Below are 20,161 nucleotides of genomic sequence, written 5' to 3' on the forward strand. Positions count from 1 at the left end.
CTGATAGTACCGTTCTATTCAGGGCTGGTTAGGCCTCAGCTGAAGTACCGTGTCTGATTTTGGCCACCAGTGTATAGAAAGGATGTAGAGAAACTGGAAAGGATCCAGAGATGAGCGACATAGGAGATCAAAGGCAAGCGTGAGCAAAGGCTGAAGGAACTGGCTGTGTTTAGTTTGGAAAAGAGGAGATGGGGGGCGGGGACATGATAGCAGTCTTCAACTACTTGAAAGAGATGGAGAAAAGTTGTTCTCTCCTGCCACAGAGGGCAGGACAACAGGCAATGGGTTCAGATTACAGCATAGCAGATTTAGATTAAATTTCAGGAAAAACTTCCTAACTGTAAGAACAGTAGGACAATGGAAAAAACTGCCTAAGGAAGTTGTGGACACTGCTTCACTGGAGGTTTTCAAAAAGAGGCTGGATAGCCATCTGTCTTGGATGGTTTCTAGACCAGTGATACTCAGACCCCAGTGGTTCAGGAGCCGAATTAGTGATCATTACCCGAAAAACCCATAGTAGTGTGAATTCATTGTTTCATTTACTATTTTTAGATACATATTACTCTCACAGCAAAATGACTGACCAAGTATTCTACAACTGATTAATAATTAAACTGCACAGTGTTTTAATATCAGTTGCTGCAAAGAACTACAGGAGTCACATTAAAGAGCCACTTGCGGCTCCTGAGCCTCAGTCTGAGTATCACTGGTTTAGATACAACACATACTGCATCTTGGCAGGAGATTAGACTACATGACCCTTGCACTCTTCTAACCCTGTGGTTCTATGATCTAGTTCAGCCTGCAGAATCTCTATTAGATGTAAGGGTATGTGAGATGGATGGGATCCAGCTGAACCAACGGCTCTTGGCTAAACAGCTTTCAACAATAGTTCAGCTGCATCTACTGCTGAAATCTTGTCAGCACTGAGTAACTTTTATAGTGCACACAAGTTTTCAGAGCCCAGGGTGAATTTATGGAGCTGGGAGTGAAGGAGAAATAAAAAGAAAAGTACATCTACTTGAGAACTGAGAAAGTTTGCTATGAAGAGCAAACAATTAATATGAAACTCCACAGGTTCATTTTTACAAAGTCACTATTTAGGGTGGAACCACAATTTAAGAGCAATTCACAACTGAATGTGGAAAAGCAGTGTTTAAAGCCAGGTTTTGAGAAGAACTGTGTCATTCTCTTTTCTTTTAGATGTAACAGGAATGTCTGTGCTGACCTACATACAATGCAACCCACATGAAGTCAACGGGCTTGCACTAAATGAAGAAAGCTGCAGAATTTAGTCCATCACTGTTGTCTTTTCATAACTATATGATTGCTGCCTCAAAGTTGTCTCCTCTCAACATGGGCAGATAATTTCCATTAGCATTAACAGAAGTTACATGCATATGTCAGGAAGAGAATAAACCCAAAATGTATAATTGAGTTATTCAATTCTATTCCCCTACTCAGGAGCAGAAAACAAGTTATTTATCCTACAGTAACTGTGATTCTTCGAGATGTTACTAAAGCTCTTCTGACAGCCATATAAACGTCGAGTTAAAGACTACTGGAAATACACAATAGTCTTTTAATTATTACTAGCACTGATGGGAAAGCAAAAAGTATGTTATTTGGTTTGTGCTACATTTAATACTCTCTATAGCTCAAAGGAGAGGTTACTTACCTTTCTGTAACCTGAATTCTTCATGTTGTGTGGCCCCTTTCGATATTCTACTGTGGGCATGCATGCGTTCCACACAGGCGAGACTTTCTGAAGACCACGCCTGTGCACTTCCTCTCCTCATGCTGTAGAGTGAGAGAATAAGGCAGTGTGAAAGCACTGCCTCTCCAGTTTTCCCTCTACTGCAATGGGCCAGAGCTGCAGCAGAGGAAGAGAAGGGTGGGTAGTGGAATATAGATAGGACCACACATCCCCAAGAACTCAAGTGACAGAAAGACAAGTAACCTCTTTCTTCAAGCTCTGGCCCCTATCTGTATTCCACTGTGGGTGACTGACAAGCAGTCTTCCTTATGGACGAGGGTGGGAGGACCTCAAGGAAGTCAGTGAATGGAAGACTGCCGAGCTCACTGCCGCATCAGCTGCTGAGGTCTGCACTACAATGTAATATTTTGCAAAGCTATGAAATGAACTCCAAGTTGTAACTTTACAAATCTCAGTTAGGGGAACTTCGCTGACACCACCTGCATTCTAGAGGAGTGAGTCCTGATACACTAGGGAGGAGAGGTGCCAGCCACTTTGTAACACAGAAGGATCCAGCCAGAGATATGTTTGGGTAGTTTCTGCACCAAAATAGCTTCTCCCTTCATGTGTTCAGTAAAAGGATATAATTAGCTTGGGAAACCTTCAAAAGAATTTTTTTCTGCCTGGATAGAACGCTAACACTCTTCATACTTCCAGAATATGAAGTCTCCTGTCTTGTGAGTTTTGGTGAGAAGACAGGTAGATAGTCAATCTAGTTTAAATGGAATTCTGAGATCACATTGGTTGTACATGTAGGGTAAAGTCATAGGAAAGCCTTCTTATGAAAGACAGTGGGTCAGCCAGGAGGGCTCTGTAAGGATAAGGCCTTTGTCTGCAGCCATACTGTAAGGCCTAAAGCCTAAGGCCTTCGTCTACAGTCATATTAAAAGAGCTGCCAAGCAGCAGCTATTAGCTCAGAAGCAGGAAGCCATAGCCTCACATTCCATCTAAATTACGTTAAAACGGGCTCACATATTAGGTGCCCCCATAGGTAGAACATTTGCTGTATTATCAAATTGTGTGGTTCCCATTCACGGTCCCTTGATAGGAATCTGCTAAGGCTGTCCACAAGTTTTTTGCATTGCTCCAGGAGGGATGTGGTAACTGATGCACCAATTCCATAGGTTGACGGCTATTGCCCATAATGGAGTGGATTTCGCATCACTTGGTCTGTTGATATAGATTACTGTTGACTTGTTCAATCGTACTTGTGCATGTCTCACCGCTGTGCATGGGAGGAAGCATTTGCAAGCCCTGCGGACTGCTTGCAGTTATAGCAGATTTATATGCATTCTGAACTCTTGAGGTGTCCAAGTGTCTTCTGCCATTTGTTCGTCCAGATGGATGTCCCAGCCTAGGGAGGAGGCATCCAGAATTAATACTTTTTCTAGTGGTGGTGGTGGTGGAGTGAAAGGAATTCCTGTGCACACATGGTGGCTGTTTGCCCATCAGTTTACTGAGTCCTGTATTCTCTGAGCGATGGCTCTTTTTCCATGCAGTCTCTGCTTGGGATGTACACTGTTTTGAGCTAAGTTTTGAGCTAAGGCACAAAGTCGGAGCCTTGCAAATGGTGTTACATAAGTACAGGCTGCCACTGGCCTAAGAGTGAGACAAGTTTGAACCCAGGTCTGTGGACTGGCCTGAAGCTCCATGACCATTGCTGTCATTGTCAAAAATCTGTCCTCTGGCAGGAAAGCTCTGGCTGTGACAGAGTTCAGTGTTGCTCCAATGAATTCTTCTGTCTATGTGAGGACTAATAACGATTTCTCTTTGTCTACAGAGATGCCCAGAGACTGATGCAGCTAGAATAGGAGCTCTTGTTGCAGAATGGACCTCTTAGTGAGATCTCCCAGTCAGTAACTGTTTGTCGAGGGGCAGAAATATTGAGAGTCCCTTGAGGTGACGGTGGGCTGCCACTGACATCATTTCCGTAAACAGCCTTGGGGCTGTAACAAGACTGAAGCGAAGAAGCTTGTATTGTTAACGATAGGAACCTATGGTAAACCTGAGAACTTTCCTGTGTGCAAGCGAGGTACATGAAAACAGGTATCCTTCATGTGAATTATGAACTAGTGTCCTTTGCTTAATGATAGAATTACTGCTGCCAACTTACCATTCTAAATCGTGTTGCTAGGATATAGACACTGAGTTGCTGTAGGCTTATGTTTTTTTCTTTGAATTATGAAGTATTTGTAACAGAATCCTCCTCCATGGTAAAGGGGAGAACCCAGGTTCTGTGGCTCACAGTTGAAGAAGGGAGTCTATCTCCTTGTGAGAGTGATCCCTGAAGAGAGATCGAGACAGTGGATGAGGAGGGGAAAGGGAGAGAAATTCTACTGTATATCCTGTTTGGATAATATCAAGAAGTCATCTGTTGGATGTAATGCTCTGCCTGTTGTCAAAGAAGTGGGCTAAATGGCCCCCAAAGCAGAAAAAGTTAGACAAATTAGGCTACGGAAATGGTTTGCAGCCCCTTAGGTTCCAGTTGGAAGGAGGAGGCAGAAGGAGTTGTTTGTCTAAGCCTCTGTAGTTGTGTGCACTTCCTTGGGGGCTCATAAGGCCTATGATGGAAAAATGGTTCAGTAGTTGATTTTTGTCTCTTGCATAAATCCGGAGGGAGCAGAGAATTGCCCTGGATACTTTTAACGAACATAGGGACTCGTTCACCTTTCACTAAAAATCTAAGTTTCCTCTGAAGGGCAGATCCTCTATTGTGACTTAGCGCTCCTTCAGGAACCCTGATGAGTAAGCCACTCTTCTCACAACCACAGCAGTAGCTACTGACCAAGCAGCCATGTCAGCCGCATTGAAGGCAGTTTGCAGTGATGACTTCACAGTCACATTTCCCTCTTAGATGAGTACTTCAAACTGTCCTCTAAGCTATGGACGTGTTATTCCTTGACTTTAGCAAAGCTTTTGACACGGTCTCCCACAGTATTCTTTCCAGCAAGCTAAAGAAGTATAGGCTGGATGAATGGACTATAAGGTGGATAGAAAGCTGGCTAGATCCTTGGGCTCAACAGGTAGTGATCAATGGCTCCATGTCTAGTTGGCAGCCGGTATCAAGCAGAGAGCCCAAAGGTTGGTCCTGGGGCTGGTTTTGTTCAAAATCTTCATTAATGATCTGGAGGATGGTGTGGATTGCACCCTCAGCAAGTTTGCAGATGACACTAAACTGGGAGCAGTGGTAGATATGCTGGAGGTTAGGAATAGGATACAGAGGGACCTAGACAAATTGGAGGATTGGGCCAAAAGAAATCTTATGAGCTTCAACAAGGACAAGTGCAGAGTTCTGCACTTAGGATGGAAGAATCTCATGCACTGCTACAGACTAGGGACTGAGTCCCTAGGCAGCAGTTCTGCAGAAAAGGACCTAGGGGTGACAGTGGACGAGAAGCTGTATATGAGTCAACAGTGTGCCCTTGCTGCCAAAAAGGCTAACAGCATTTTGGGCTGTATAAATAGGAGCACTGCCAGCAGATCAAGGGATATGATCATTCCCCTCTATTTGGCATTGGTGAGGCCTCAACTGGAGTACTGTGTCCAGTTTTGGGCCCCACACTACAAGAAGGATGTGGAAAAATTGGAAACAGTCCAGCGGAGGGCAACAAAAATGATTAGGGGCTGGAGGACATGACTTATGAGGAGAGGCTGAGGGAACTGGGATTATTTAGTCTGCAGAAAAAAAGAACGAGGGGGGATTTGATAGCTGCTTTTAACTACCTAAAAGGGGGTTCCAAAGAAGATTGACCTAGACTGTTCTCAGTGATAGAAGATGACAGAACAAGGAGTAATGGTCTCAAGTTGCAGTGGGGGAGGTTTAGGTTGGATATTAGGAAAAACTTTTTCACTAGGAGCGTGGTGAAGCACTGCAACGGGTTACCTAGAGAGGTGGTGGAATCTCCTTCCTTAGAGGTTTTTAAGGTCAGGCCTGAGAAAACCCTGGCTGGAATGATTTAGTTGGGGCTAGGTCCTGCTTTGAGCAAGGGGTTGGACTAGATGACCTCCTGAGGTCCCTTCCAACGCTGATATTCTATGATTCTCATGTGGAATCTTATCTGAAAACTCTATCTTGTAGTTCACAAGGCTGTACTTGGCAAAAAGCACCTGACAGTTTGCTATTGTGAATTGCAGGCTGGTAGCTGAAAAGATCTTTCTGCCAACAGTACAGTCCTTAGCTTCCTTATCAAGTGGAAAAGATCATATCTGGTGTTGCCTGTTTCTCTCTGATGCTGCTTGGGCAACCAGTGGATTTGGTGCTGGATGACTAAATAAAAATTCTGTCCGTTTGGCTGGGAAAAAACACATCTTGTCCATCCTTTTAAGGGTGGGAGCACAAGTGGCAGGTGTGTGCCACACCACCTTTGCTGGTTCGATGATCACGTCATTAATTGATAGTGCAATTTTACTGAGTCCGATGCTCTGAAGGATATCAGAGTTTGTGGGATGCCTCCTGCACCTCCACCTTATCAGGTAGCAAGAGCTATGCTACAAAAGTTACTGTTCTTGTAGTGTAGTTTCTTGATAAGCGCAATGTAGGCATTAAATGTGTTAAAAGTCCTAGCCCAGATGCCCTCAAATTCTGAATATAAGAAACTAGACAACATATTGACAATATAACTCAATTATTAGTACTTTTGTACTGGCAAAGACAGTGAGATCAAGTCATACAACAAATCTTGTACTAAAATGGTGATGCTATGCTGCACTACAAGATGCTGCTTCATGTTATAGGCACCATCCTGTGGATAAATTCTGAAGGTGGAGATTAAGACAATTTTCAAAGCAAGAAAGGAATTTACCTGATAACCTCTCCAATGTCCCACTCTTAGGGATTTGCAGGAGGATAGGGGTTCTAAAGTTCAAGATTATTTGAACAATTATTAAATGCCTCCATGTGCCTAATCATTCTATATTAAGAGTATTTGAACAATAAAGTTTGAGTATTAAAGACAATATACAACCAAATTCTATTATCTAGGAATATTCTGCCTCTGACTCTGTGGCTGAGGAGGGGGCCATGGAAGTGGAATTAGCTGCTGCCTAAGGAGCAGGAAGGGTTTGTAGGGAAAGGATGCACACCCTTTAGGGGAACTGGAGCCCCATTCTTTATGGTGAAGGGTTGTTCGGTTCCTGCACAGCACCAAGCAATGAAAGAACACAACTACATTATGGGAGGGGTGAACGGCTACTCAGGCTGGACTCCTGGGTTCAGGATTTGATAGGATAGAGTATAAGAACGACATGCATAACTAAACAATTGATTCACTTTTGTTTGTTTGTTTAAAATGTGATTTAAATTGCAAGGATAAACTGTTTTGCATACTCAGAATATAATTTTCTCATAATTAAAACACACACATTCACATTCAGAAAAAGGATTAATAATCTTGTATTCTCTGAATGCTAACAACATACAGCAGGTTTTACATAATTTGCTTCATTTGCCAAATTGGCTGTTGGACTGTCAGAGAGGACCAAAACTGCTGTTTTTCACAGTCCCAAAAATATAGAAACAAACTAATTCCACTAAGCTCTTTGTCATTCTGAAATACAGTACTAATAGAGTACTGACTCCATATTCTCATCACAGAAGCAAGGAGATTATATTTAAATGCAGGCACACACAGGCACAGTAGCTTGACAGAAGTTTTGAAACTGAAAAATTTCAACTCCAGTAGTGGCACATCTGGATATTTACTCCAAAAACCTCAGTAAGCAGCCTCTGTTTTGAATTATATTGATAGGAAATGTGGAGATTTTAAGATTCTGCTGAAAGGGGATGACAGCTTAGTCAGCCTGCTAGAGTCACAAGGCCTAAGCATTTCCAAACTTTCCTTTTCTTTTAAAGTATGAATGAGAATGAAATGTTATACTCACAGTGTTTGGTACATATGGTAATCCATAAAATTTCTCCTGGGTTTCCTTTAAAATTTCTGTGGTTGACCTCTTTAGAGGATGTTCCCCATGGTAGAGTTGGTCCAAGACAGCATAAAAGACCTAGACAGATAAAACATATATTCAGCTTTGGCTCACAGTCTTGGCATTTGACATGTGGTTAACCAACGAAGACAGAGGCAATAGAATAAATCATGAGAACTTAAAATATGTACATTTCCTGGCTCTTCTATTTTTGGTATAAAATAAAAGGATAAGGGGACTGATCCTTGTGCTGAGTGCCCTCAACTCCAACTGACGAACAGATGTTGAGGACTCAGTATCTTGTAAGATTAGTTCCCTGACACTTAAAATGACACTGTCAACCTCCATAAGCTTATATATTTATCTACCTTAAACAAAATTGAAACCCATGCCTAATGTCCCACAGAAGTCCACCTTTTGGAAAAAAAAAAGTTTTAAAATAGTCTCTTATTAATGAGACTGTTTCTCAGAACCCAAGGAAGGTATTTTGAAAGACATAGCACAGCCCAACATGATGTTACTAGGATGCACATGCTATGTATGGGACCATAAAGAGTAGAAGATCACAACTGCTGTGAAGAATTAAGCAGTGGACACCAAAAGTGTCGAGACAGATGGCAGAAGGAGCCACTGGTGGCACCTCTCAAGTTCCCTCTAGAACTGGGCTACTATCATGCTCTGGGGAAGATCATAGAATCATAGAATATCAGAGTTGGAAGGGACCTCTGGAGGTCATCTAGTCCAACCCCCTGCCCAGAGCAAGACCAGTCCCCGACTAAATCATCCCATCCAGAGCTTTGTCAAGCCTGACCTTAAAAACTTCTAAGGAAGGGGATTCCACCACCTCCCTAGGCAACAAATTCCTGTGTTTCACCACCCTCCTAGTGAAAAAGTTTTTCCTAATATCCAACCTAAATCTCCCCCACTGCAACTTGAGACCATTACTCCTTGTTCTGTCATCTGCTATCACTGAGAATAGTCTAGATCCATCCTCTTTGGATCCACTCTTCAGGTAGTTAAAAGCAGCTATCAAATCCCCCCTCATTCTTCTCTTCCGTAGACTAAACAAACCTAGTTTTCTCAGCCTCTCCTCATAAATCATGTGTTCCAGACCCCTAATCATTTTTGTTGCCCTTCGCTGGACTCTCTCCAATTTATCCACATCCTTCTTGTAGTGTGGGGCCCAAAACTGGACACAGTACTCCAGACGAGGCCTCCCCAATGTCGAATAGAGGGGAACGATCACGTCCCTCGATCTGCTGGCAATGCCTCTACTTATACACCCCAAAATGCCACTGGCCTTCTTGGCAACAAGGGCTCACTGTTGACTCATATCCAGTTTCTCGTCCACTGTCACCCCTAGGTCCTTCTCTGCAGGACTGCTGCCTAGCCATTTGGTCCCTAGTCTGTAGCGGTGCATGAGATTCTTCTGTCCTAAGTGCAGGACTCTGCACTTGTCCTTGTTGAAGCTCATCAGACTTCTTTTGGCCCAATCCTCCAATTTGTCTAGGTCCCTCTGTATCCTATCCCTACCCTCCAGTGTATCTACCACTCCTCCCAGTTTAGTGTCATCCACAAACTTGCTGAGGGTGCAATCCACACCATCCTCCAGATCATTAATGAAGATATTGAACAAAACCATCCCCAGGACCAACCCTTGGGGCACTCTGCTAGACACCGGCTGCTAACTAGACATGGAGCCATTGATCACTACCCGTTGAGCCCGACAATCTAGCAAACTTTCTACCCACCTTGTAGTGCATCCATCCAGCCCACACTTCTTTAACTTGCTGACAAGAGTACTGTGGGGGATCGTGTCAAAAGCTTTGCTAAAGTCAAGGAATAACACGTCCACTGCTTTCCCTTCATCCACAGAACCAGTTATCTCATCATAGAAGGCAATTAGATTAGTCAGGCATGATTTTCCCTTGGTGAATCCATGCTGACTGTTCCTGATCACTTTCCTCTCATCTAAGTGCTTCAGAATTGATTCCTTGAGGACCTGCTCCACGATTTTTCCGTGGACTGAGGTGAGGCTGACTGGCCTGTAGTTCCCAGGATCCTCCTTCTTCCCTTTTTTAAAGATGGGCACTACATTAGCCTTTTTCCAGTCGTCCGGGACCTTCCCGGATTGCCATGAGTTTTCAAAGATAATGGCCAATGGCTCTGCAATCACATCCGCCAATTCCTTTAGCACTCTCGGATGCAATGCATCCGGCCCCATGGACTTGTGCACATCCAGCTTTTCTAAATAGTCCCGAACCACTTCTTCAGATGTTCAGTTTGTCAGGGTCCCAGGCATAATAAGAGGTAAGGGAATTAGGAAAGAAGTGCTACTGAAAGAGATCGATATTTTACAGGTACTTAGAGCAGCATATGTGGGACTTTTATAGGACTCAGGAATTGTATGAGAGGTGCTGAGGGTTTTTCAGGGTTGGAGGTCATAGAGTGGGAAATGGAGAAGCAGCATGTTGATTTGTGAAACTAAATGTTTTGTGGGAGTTTTGTGGGGCAGACAAAATGAGAAACAATTGTCCAATTCACAATATTCTGCAACGATTTGATGGAGACAGACATTATGCCTAAACCAGGAGTCAGACTGCAGTAGGATGACCAACTGTTAGGTGGAGCACCAGCTACACTAAGCACTGTAGGGACCCATACAGGATTTCTTGCCTGTGGAAAAAGTGGCCCAGTCCAAATCCCACTGAAATAAATATCTTTAGGGGTTACAAAGAAATAGTTAACTCCAGCCCCTCCCCAACATCTGAGTGGAGCACCTGGATGTTTCAGAGGAAACTGTGCTCCTGCTGGAAGGAGATGAATCTGTGATTCTTGCTGTCAGGAGGTAACATTAATGTCTTATCCTTTATCAATACTCATGTAATACCATACTACTATATTAACTCCTTTACTGCTTTGGGAGCTCTGAGACAATTCAGGAGATTGACTGTGTACTAGCTCTGCGCTATCATGCAAATCCAAACCAAACAGAAATGGCTTTTTACTGAAATATAACGAGATTAAAGTTTCTATCAGACATTTGTCACGGCGCTGTTAAAGCTCCCTCTGCTGGACATTCACCAGGCTGCCACGTTTCAGTCTCACATGCCAGACCCATGTGATTCTAAGCTTCCCTTTGTCTGGGTAGCCTCCGGCTCTGTTTCTTTGGTCTCTCTGGAATACATCCCACTGGGCTAGGGTGACCAGCTAGCAAGTCACAGGGGATGGGTGGTAATAGGCACCTATATAAGACAAAGCCCCCAATACTGGGACTGTCCCTATAAAATAGGAACATCTGGTCACCCTACGCTGGGCACAGTGTCTGTTACGCCTTCACAGAAGTGGGAACTCAGGGTCCAGCTGCCTTAGATTCTCAGAACCACCACCACCCCCTGCCAAGATACACCAGTTGCTTAAGCATACCCTTTCTCATAATTTCAGCCTTGTGAGCACTCTGGTGTACAGTTTAGCTGAAACATGTAACCCATAGACATTGCAGAAGGGATTCTAAAACACTTATCCTTTACTTTAAACAACATATGAGATATACCGATCCACACAAACCAACAGAATTCCAATTTATCATTCCCTTCCTTAATTTCCTCACCACTCAAGAGTTCTTTGTTTGGGATTGTCAAGGTTCCTTCTCCACTCTGAACGCTAGGGTACAGATGTGGGGACCTGCATGAAAAACCTCCTAAGCTTATCTTTACCAGCTTAGGTCAAAACTTCCCCAAGGTACAAAATATTCCACCCTTTGTCCTTGGATTGGCCACTACCACCACCAAACAAATACTGGTTACTGGGGAAGAGCTGTTTGGAAACGTCTTTCCCCCCAAAATACTTCCCAAAACCTTGCACCCCACTTCCTGGACAATCATAGAATCATAGAATATCAGGGTTGGAAGGGACCCCTGAAGGTCATCTAGTCCAACCCCCTGCTCGAAGCAGGACCAATTCCCAGTTAAATCATCCCAGCCAGGGCTTTGTCAAGCCTGACCTTAAAAACCTCTAAGGAAGGAGATTCTACCACCTCCCTAGGTAACGCATTCCAGTGTTTCACCACCCTCTTAGTGAAAAAGTTTTTCCTAATATCCAATCTAAACCTCTCCCACTGCAACTTGAGACCATTACTCCTCGTTCTGTCATCTGCTACCATTGAGAACAGTCTAGAGCCATCCTCTTTGGAACCCCCTTTCAGGTAGTTGAAAGCAGCTATCAAATCCCCCCTCATTCTTCTCTTCTGCAGGCTAAACAATCCCAGCTCCCTCAGCCTCTCCTCATAAGTCATGTGTTCTAGACCCCTAATCATTTTTGTTGCCCTTCGCTGGACTCTCTCCAATTTATCCACATCCTTCTTGTAGTGTGGGGCCCAAAACTGGACACAGTACTCCAGATGAGGCCTCACCAATGTCGAATAGAGGGGAACGATCACGTCCCTCGATCTGCTCGCTATGCCCCTACTTATACATCCCAAAATGCCATTGGCCTTCTTGGCAACAAGGGCACACTGCTGACTCATATCCAGCTTCAAGGTTTGGTAAAAAGCCTCACCAATTTGCCTAGGTGACTACAGATCCAGACCCTTGGATCTGAGAACAATGAAAAAGCATTCAGTTTTCTTACAAGAAGACTTTTCATAGAAATAGAAGTAAATAGAAGTAAAGAAATCCCCCCTGTAACATCAGGATGGTAGATACCTTACAGGGTAATTAGATTCAAAACATAGAGAACCCCTCTAGGCAAAACCTTAAGTTACAAAAAAGATACACAGACAGAAATAGTTATTCTATTCAGCACAATTCTTTTCTCAGCCATTTAAAGAAATCATAATCTAATGCATACCTAGCTGGATTACTTACTAAAAGTTCTAAGACTCCATTCCTGGTCTATCCCCAGCAGAAACAGCATATAGACAGACAGAAACCCTTTGTTTCTCTCCCTCCTCCCAGCTTTTGAAAGTATCTTGTCTCCTCATTGGTCATTTTGGTCAGGTGCCAGCGAGGTTACCTTTAGGCTTCTTAACCCTTTACAGGTGAGAGGAGCTTTCCCCTGGCCAGGAGGGATTTCAAAGGGGTTTACCTTTCCCTTTATATTTATGACAGGGATTTAGAATCCTAGAATTGTAGGATTGGAGGGAATCTCGAGAGGTCATCTAGTCTAGTCCCCTGCACTCATGGAAGGACTAAGTATAATCTAAACGATTCCTGACAGGTGTTTGTTTAACCTGCCCTTAAATAATCTCCAATGATGGAGATTCCACAACATTCCCAAGCAATTTATTCCAATGCTTAATGACCCTGAGAGTTAGGAAGTTTTTCCTAATGTCCAACCTAAACTGCCCTTGCTGCAATTTAAGCCCATTGCTTCTTGTCCTATCTTCAGAGGTTAAGGAGAGCAATTTTTCTCCCTCCTCCTTGTAACAGCCTTTTATGTACTTGAAAATTTATGTCCCCTCTCAATCTTCTCTTCTCCAGACTAGACAAACCAAACTTTTTCAATCTTCCCTCAAAGGTCATGTTTTCTAGACCTTGAATCTTTTTTGTTGCTCTTCTCTGGACTTTTTCCAATTTGTCCACATCTTACCTGAAATGTGGCGCCCAGAAATGGACGCAATTCTCCAGTTGAGGCCTAATCAGCAGAGAGTAGAGTGGAATTATTTCTTGTGTCTTGCTTACAACATTCCTGATAATATATCCCAGAATTATGTTCGTTTTTTTGGTAACAGCGTTACACTGTTGATTCATATTTAGGTTGTGATCCACTATGACCTTCAGATCCCTTTCTGGGAGTACTCCTTCTTAGGCAGACATTTCCTGTTTTGTATGTGTGCTACTGACTGTTCCTCCCTAAGTGGAGTACTTTGCATTTGTCCTTACTGAATTTCATCCTATTCACCTCAGACCATTTCTCCAGTTTGTCCAGATCATTTTGAATTTTAATTCTATCCTTCAAAGCACTTGCAACCCCTCCCAGTTTGGTATCATCCGCAAACTTTGTAAGTGTACTCTCTATGCTATTATCTAGATCGTTGATGAAGATATTGAACAGAACCAGACCCAGAACCGATACCTGTGGGACCCTACTTCATATGCCCCTCCAGTTTGACTGTGAATCACTGGTAACTACTCTTTGGGAATGTTTTTCCAAACAGTTATGCACTCCCCCCCAACCTTATAGTAGCTCTATCTAGGTTGTATTTCCTTAGATTGTTTATGAGAAGGTCATGCAAGATGGTATCAAAAGCCTTACTAAAATCAAGATATACCACATCTACCGCTTCCCCCTTATCCACAAGGTTTGTTACCCTGTCAAAGAAAGCTATTAGGTTGGTTTGACATGATTTGTTCTTGACAAATCCATGCTGACGGTTACTTTTCATTTTATTTTCTTCTAGGTGGTTGCAAATTGATTGCTTGATTACTTGCTCCATTATCTTTCTGGGTACTGAAATTTAGCCATTTAGTCAGAGTACTTCAGGGGATCCAGGATCGCACCCTCCTGCACAGGGCTTCTCCTCCAAATCATAGAGTCTCTCTCACACCCAGTTAGCTTCCTTCTCTCTCTTCCCCCCTTTTCCCCCCCCAACAATGACAGGTGAGAGACCCTTTCTTTTATAACCTCTGGGCCCCTCTACTCCCTTCTTTTTAAAAAAAAATCTATACACGAAATAGGGAACTTGGGAGATGGTACTGTGAAAAAGCTGAGCGAGTCATTTACATCAGCAGCTCTCAACCAGGCGTCCCGCGCCTCTTGGTGGGCCGCAAGCAGGTTTCGGGGGTTCACTAAGTAGGGCTATGGGACCCAGGGCAGAAAGCCCAAGTCTGAGCCTGAGCCCTGCCATGCAGGGCTGAAGCCAAAGCCTGAGCAACTTAGCTTGCTAGCCCCCTAATGCTGGCCCTGGCTTTTCTATGCAGAAAAACAGTTGCTGTGGCAGGTGGGTCGTGGAGTTTTTATAAGATGCTACGGGGGGCCTCAGAAGAAAAAAGTTGAGATGATCTGACTAAAATGGAATTGTGTCTTATGTAGCACGCTCAGTTATTTCTTTGAAAGTCTTATGATTGGGTAAAAAAAATCCAAACCCACTGACAGCTTGCGACTTAGCCAGAATTCATTCATTATCATAGATTTGGTTTGGACTATCTACGTCTTTATAACTAAATGTAAACATTTCCAAAGGATTATGTTACTTCTGTTTGAATTACTCTCTTCAAAACATATAGCAGCTAAATAAACCTTTCAATTAGATTTCCAAAATGATAAACTCTGGTAAGTTTCAGAGTAATAGCCGTGTTGGTCTGTATTCGCAAAAAGAAAAGGAGTACTTGTGGCACCTTAGAGACTAACCAATTTATTTGAGCATAAGCTTTCGTGAGCTACAGCTCACTTCATCGGATGCATACTGTGGAAACTGCAGAAGACATTATATACACAGAGACCATGAAACAATACCTCCTCCCACCCCACTCTCCTGCTGGTAATAGCTTATCTAAAGTGATCACTCTCCTTACAATGTGTATGATAATCAAGTTGGGCCATTTCCAGAACATATCTGCTACCCAATATCCATAAACCTGGAAATCCTGGACGCCCCATCATCTCCGGCACTGGCACTCTTACAGCAGGATTATCTGGCTATTTGGACTCTCTCCTCAGACCCTACGTTACCAGCACTCCTAGCTATCTTCGAGACACCACCAACTTCCTGAGGAAACTACAGTGCATTGGTGATTTTCCTGAAAACACCATCCTGGCCATCGTGGATGTAGAAGCTCTTTACACGAGTATTCCACATGAGGATGGACTACAAGCTGTCAGGAACAGTATCCCTCATGAGGCCACAGTACACCTGGTGCCTAAGCTTTGTAACTTTGTCCTCATCCACAACCATTTCAGATTTGGGGACAACTGATACCTTCAAGTCAGCGGCACTGCTATTGGTACCCGCATGGCCCCATGGTATGCCAACATTTTTATGGCTGTCTTAGAAAAATGCTTCCTCAGCTCTCGTCCCTTAGCGCCCCTCCTCTACTTGTGCTACATTGATGACATCTTGGGAAGGTGGCCGTTGAAGAATTCCACCTGGATTTCAACAATTTCCACTCCACCATCAACCTCAGCCTGGACCAGTCCACACAAGAGATCCACTTCCTGGATTCTACAGTACAAATAAGTGATGGTCACATAAACATCACCCTATACCGGAAACCTACTGACCACTATTCTTATCTACATGCATCCAGCTTCCATCCAGGACACATCACACGATCCATTGTCTACAGCCAAGCCCTAAGATACAATCGTATTTGCTCCAATCCCTCAGACAGAGACAAACACCTACAAGATCTTTATGAAGAATTCTTAAAACTACAATACCCACCTGGGGAAGTGGGGAAACAGATTGACAGAGCGAGACGGGTACCCAGAAGTCACCTACTACAGGACAGGCGCAACAAGGAAAATAACAGAACACCACTGGCCATCACGTACAGCCCCCAGCTAAAACCTCTCCAGCACATCATCAATGATCTACAGCCTATCCTGGAAAACGATCCCTCACTCTCACAGACCTTGGGAGGCAGGCCAGTCCTCGCTTACAGACAGCCCCCTAACCTGAAGCAAATACTCACCAGCAACTACAATCCACACAACAGAAACACTAACCCAGGAACCAATCCCTGTAACAAACCCCGTTGCCTACTCTGTCCCCACATCTACTCTAGCGACACCACCATAGGACCCAACCATATCAGCCACACCATTAGGGGCTCATTCACCTGCACATCTACTAATGTGATATATGCCATCATGTGCCAGCAATGCCCCTCTGCCATGTACATAGGCCAAACAGAACACTTCTGTCTCCTTGGACATTCAATAACAGGTTTAAAAGTAGTCATCCTACAACAAAAAAACTTCAAAAACAGATTTCAAAGAGAAACTGCAGAGCTACAATTCATTTGCAAACTCACCACCATCAGTTTGGGCTTGAATAGGGACTGGCTGGCTTACTACAAAAGCAATTTTCCCTCTCTTGGTATTGACACCTCCTCATCAATTATTGGGAGTGGACCACATCCACCCTGACTGAATTGGCTTTTTCATCACCGGTTCTCCACTTGTAAAGTGATTCCCTTCTCTTCATGTGCCAGTATATTTATGCTTGTATCTGTAATTTTCACTCCAAGCATCTGAAGAAGTGGTTTTTTAACCAAAAAAGATTATGCCCTAATAAATCTGTTAGTCTTTAAGGTGCCATCAGACTCCTCATTGTTTTTGTTGATACAGACTAACACGGCTACCCCTCTGATACTGTGCCAATAAAGTTACTGCAGGCCCAAGCTTACAGGCGATTACTCCACATGACAACAATATGCATATTGAAAAGATGTGTATTTAAATGTAGAGTACAGAACTCAAGTTTCCTCATTTCTCTCCAGAATCTGCTGGAGATCACAAAAGCTGAAATTATTATAGCAAAACTGAAGTTTATGGATGAAACAGCAATTTAATTTCATTCTCCTATTTTAAGATACCATAAAAAATTTGAGCATGAGCTTTCGTGAGCTACAGCTCACTTCATCAGATGTATACCGTGGCAGTTTCCACGGTATACATCTGATGAAGTGAGCTGTAGCTCACGAAAGCTCATGCTCAAATAAATTGGTTAGTCTCTAAGGTGCCACAAGTACTCCTTTTCTTTTTGCGAATACAGACTAACACGGCTGTTCCTCTGAAACCCATAAAAAATTAGTAGAAGTTACCTGAAAATTGTTCTATTTATTTTTTGAATAGGCTAAAACACATTTATGATATTTCCCTACTCTTGGAAAATTCGAACATTTTCATTTTCAAAAGGTCAAATAATGAATGGCATGGATGGCACTTAGCCCTCAAAGTGCTTTTGCTAATTTTAAAGAAAATGAGTTTGAGTCTTCAGTTATAAGTAAGCTCTTTACCAATTTGTGTGCAATGAATGTGGTTATTCGGACATTAATATGTATGTAGGAGAACATATCTAGTTAACTAAATTAAAAATAAATACAAGAGTTTATTCCAATGATTATAACTTTAAATAACTACACAGAAAACAATACACATCTCTACAAAGGCATGTGGGAACTCTGTATTCACCACCATCCACCTGTCTCCAGGAACAATTTTTGTGAACTAAATAACTGAAACGACCATCAACCAGTCTTTTTATCTGGGATTAGTTTATATGCACCAGCTGGCATTATTGTTAGATTCTCTCAAGACGCATTGAAATAGAGAGGCAAATGCTTATGGCAACTCTGGTCCAGGACAAATACAAATTGACTGCTGAAAGGAAATCCTTGGGCTCTATTGCTAGTACAGATATTACTGAACAAAGAATGTCTGTGTTTGAAAGCACATGTCCACCACTTCAGAATTTCAAATCAATTACTGGTCTGTACCCTGGTGGATTAGTCAAAATTAGCGGCTCTCATGAACAGCGTTTTTGTTTGTTTGTTTGTTTTTTTGAGTATTCATTCATCAGTATTAAATTTTGCTTTTTCAGAACTGTTGTACAGTTTGGAGCAATTCTGATTTAATTCTTGTATGGATTCCTTCTACACTGCAAACAATCTCGCTCAGATCTCTCTCAGATTTAGTAGCATAGCATGTCTGTATACGAAAACAATTATAAGCAACAATTATGCATTTCAAAATCAGAACTGTCAGGGGTATTTCACTGCTTTCACATTACAAAGGTAAAGTAGTGCTCCGCTCTACATCACTTAGCTCTCACAGAACCCACCATGGCCAGTGACACCCAAAGTTGCAATGGTTTAACTAAAAGTGTGACTTAAAAAACTGACTTAGTTAAATCAGTGCAAACCTGTGTAGATACTCAACCTGCTATAAACTTGGCTTATTAGTTTAATTTGCACAGGTAAATTTACAGATATAAGCTCAACTATTATAACTAGTTTTAAATCAACAGACGTGTCCACACAGCAGTTTGCACAGGTTTAATTAAGACATTTTAAAAATCAGTTTTACTTAAACTCAACAGTTGCTGGTAGAGAAGGACACACAGTCTTTGGGACATCTTTTAGAGAGAAGAAATCACAAATCCCTAGCCTTTGCCCAACTGTCCAAACTGCCACCTGATTCTTGCTTCTGCATTTGTTAAAAAGAGACTGCGTGCTCCTGTTTGGAGCACCTAAAAGCAGTTTTCCTCACTTTAAAGCTATACCAATCGTGGTAAAAAACAAACAAACGTATTTAGCATAGGGAAAAAAGAATAGAGAAAAATCATACAAAATAAGCGTTAGCAGAATATAAACACAAGCTGACTAATCAGTATGAAAAACATAGCTAATCTGAATGCCTTTGTGACTATTAACTTTTACCGGTAATTGCTCTATTAGGATTGAGGAAACAAGCTCCCTGTTTCAACAATGACATATATGTATTGTGTTTTTTTATTAAAAAAAGAAGAGTGAAAGACTAACATATTTTACCTAAGTTTTAACTCCCCTTTCATTATAATGCTAAGACTTAGAAGGTGGAAATGGACATGTATTTTCTTACTAATAGTGTTTTTAGTCAGTTGCACAAGTTCACCAATTGTGAGTGCAGAGCAGTGCACTAATGCTGAGCAGAGGAGTTTTTCTTTTTAAAGAAAGCGTTGAAACTGTTGTTCTAGAAAAGCCAGACAGAACTGCATGAACTTAGCAACAACTATAACAATATAATAAGGTAGATCAGATTTTAGACCTAAAAACTTTGACAGTGTCCTTTTAGTAATAAAAACCAATATTTTCAAACCTGACTGCTTTTGTCAGGAAACCAAAATCCGTATTTCATCACCTAAATAAAACTGGGCTGATTTTCAAAAGGTACTCAGCATCTCCAGCTCACACAGAGTTTAGTGGGATTTAAAGGTGCTCCATATTTCTGATAATTAAATTGGTTTTATTTCGGAGCCACACAATGGATTTGTGAGCTTAAATGTAGGGTCCCAGGTTTGAAAATTTTGGTCAGAGTAAATACAACCAAAGATGGCTACTTCAGCATACTTTTGTTTTCAATTTATATTTGAGATATTTTAAAACATTCAGTAAACAAAATATCAAGTACCATTTTAATTCAAGGAGTACTTGTGGCACCTTAGAGACTAACCGATTTATTTGAGACTAACCGATTTATTTGAGCATGAGCTTTCGTGAGCTATAGCTATAGCTCACGAAAGCTCATGCTCAAATAAATCGGTTAGTCTCTAAGGTGCCACAAGTACTCCTCTTCTTTTTGTGAATACAGACTAACACGGCTGTTACTCTGAAACCTGTCATTTTAATTCATGGCTTCCTGTTAAAACTTTTTTAAGCGTGAAAGGCAACCATTTTCAAAGCTGTGTATCTAAAGATAAGCATCTAAATCCATATTAAAACACCAACTTTATGCAGACAACTGACAATGTTGACCAAAACATATTAAAATGAAGTTGAA

General features: G+C 42.2%; 1 protein-coding gene across 2 annotated transcripts in view; it reads right to left on the minus strand.

The window, feature by feature from the left end:
* MIPEP (mitochondrial intermediate peptidase) overlaps nucleotides 1–20,161 on the minus strand; it is a 139,428-nt gene that overhangs the window by 49,124 nt on the left and 70,143 nt on the right. For both annotated transcript variants that reach the window (XM_048845842.2, XM_048845833.2), the window contains one exon: nucleotides 7,637–7,756. In XM_048845842.2, the coding sequence (XP_048701799.1) occupies nucleotides 7,637–7,756 (120 nt within the window). The remainder of the gene's footprint in view (nucleotides 1–7,636; nucleotides 7,757–20,161) is intronic.

The sequence above is a fragment of the Caretta caretta genome, chromosome 1, assembly GCF_965140235.1.
Source record: "Caretta caretta isolate rCarCar2 chromosome 1, rCarCar1.hap1, whole genome shotgun sequence".
NCBI classification, from domain to species: Eukaryota; Metazoa; Chordata; order Testudines; family Cheloniidae; genus Caretta; species Caretta caretta.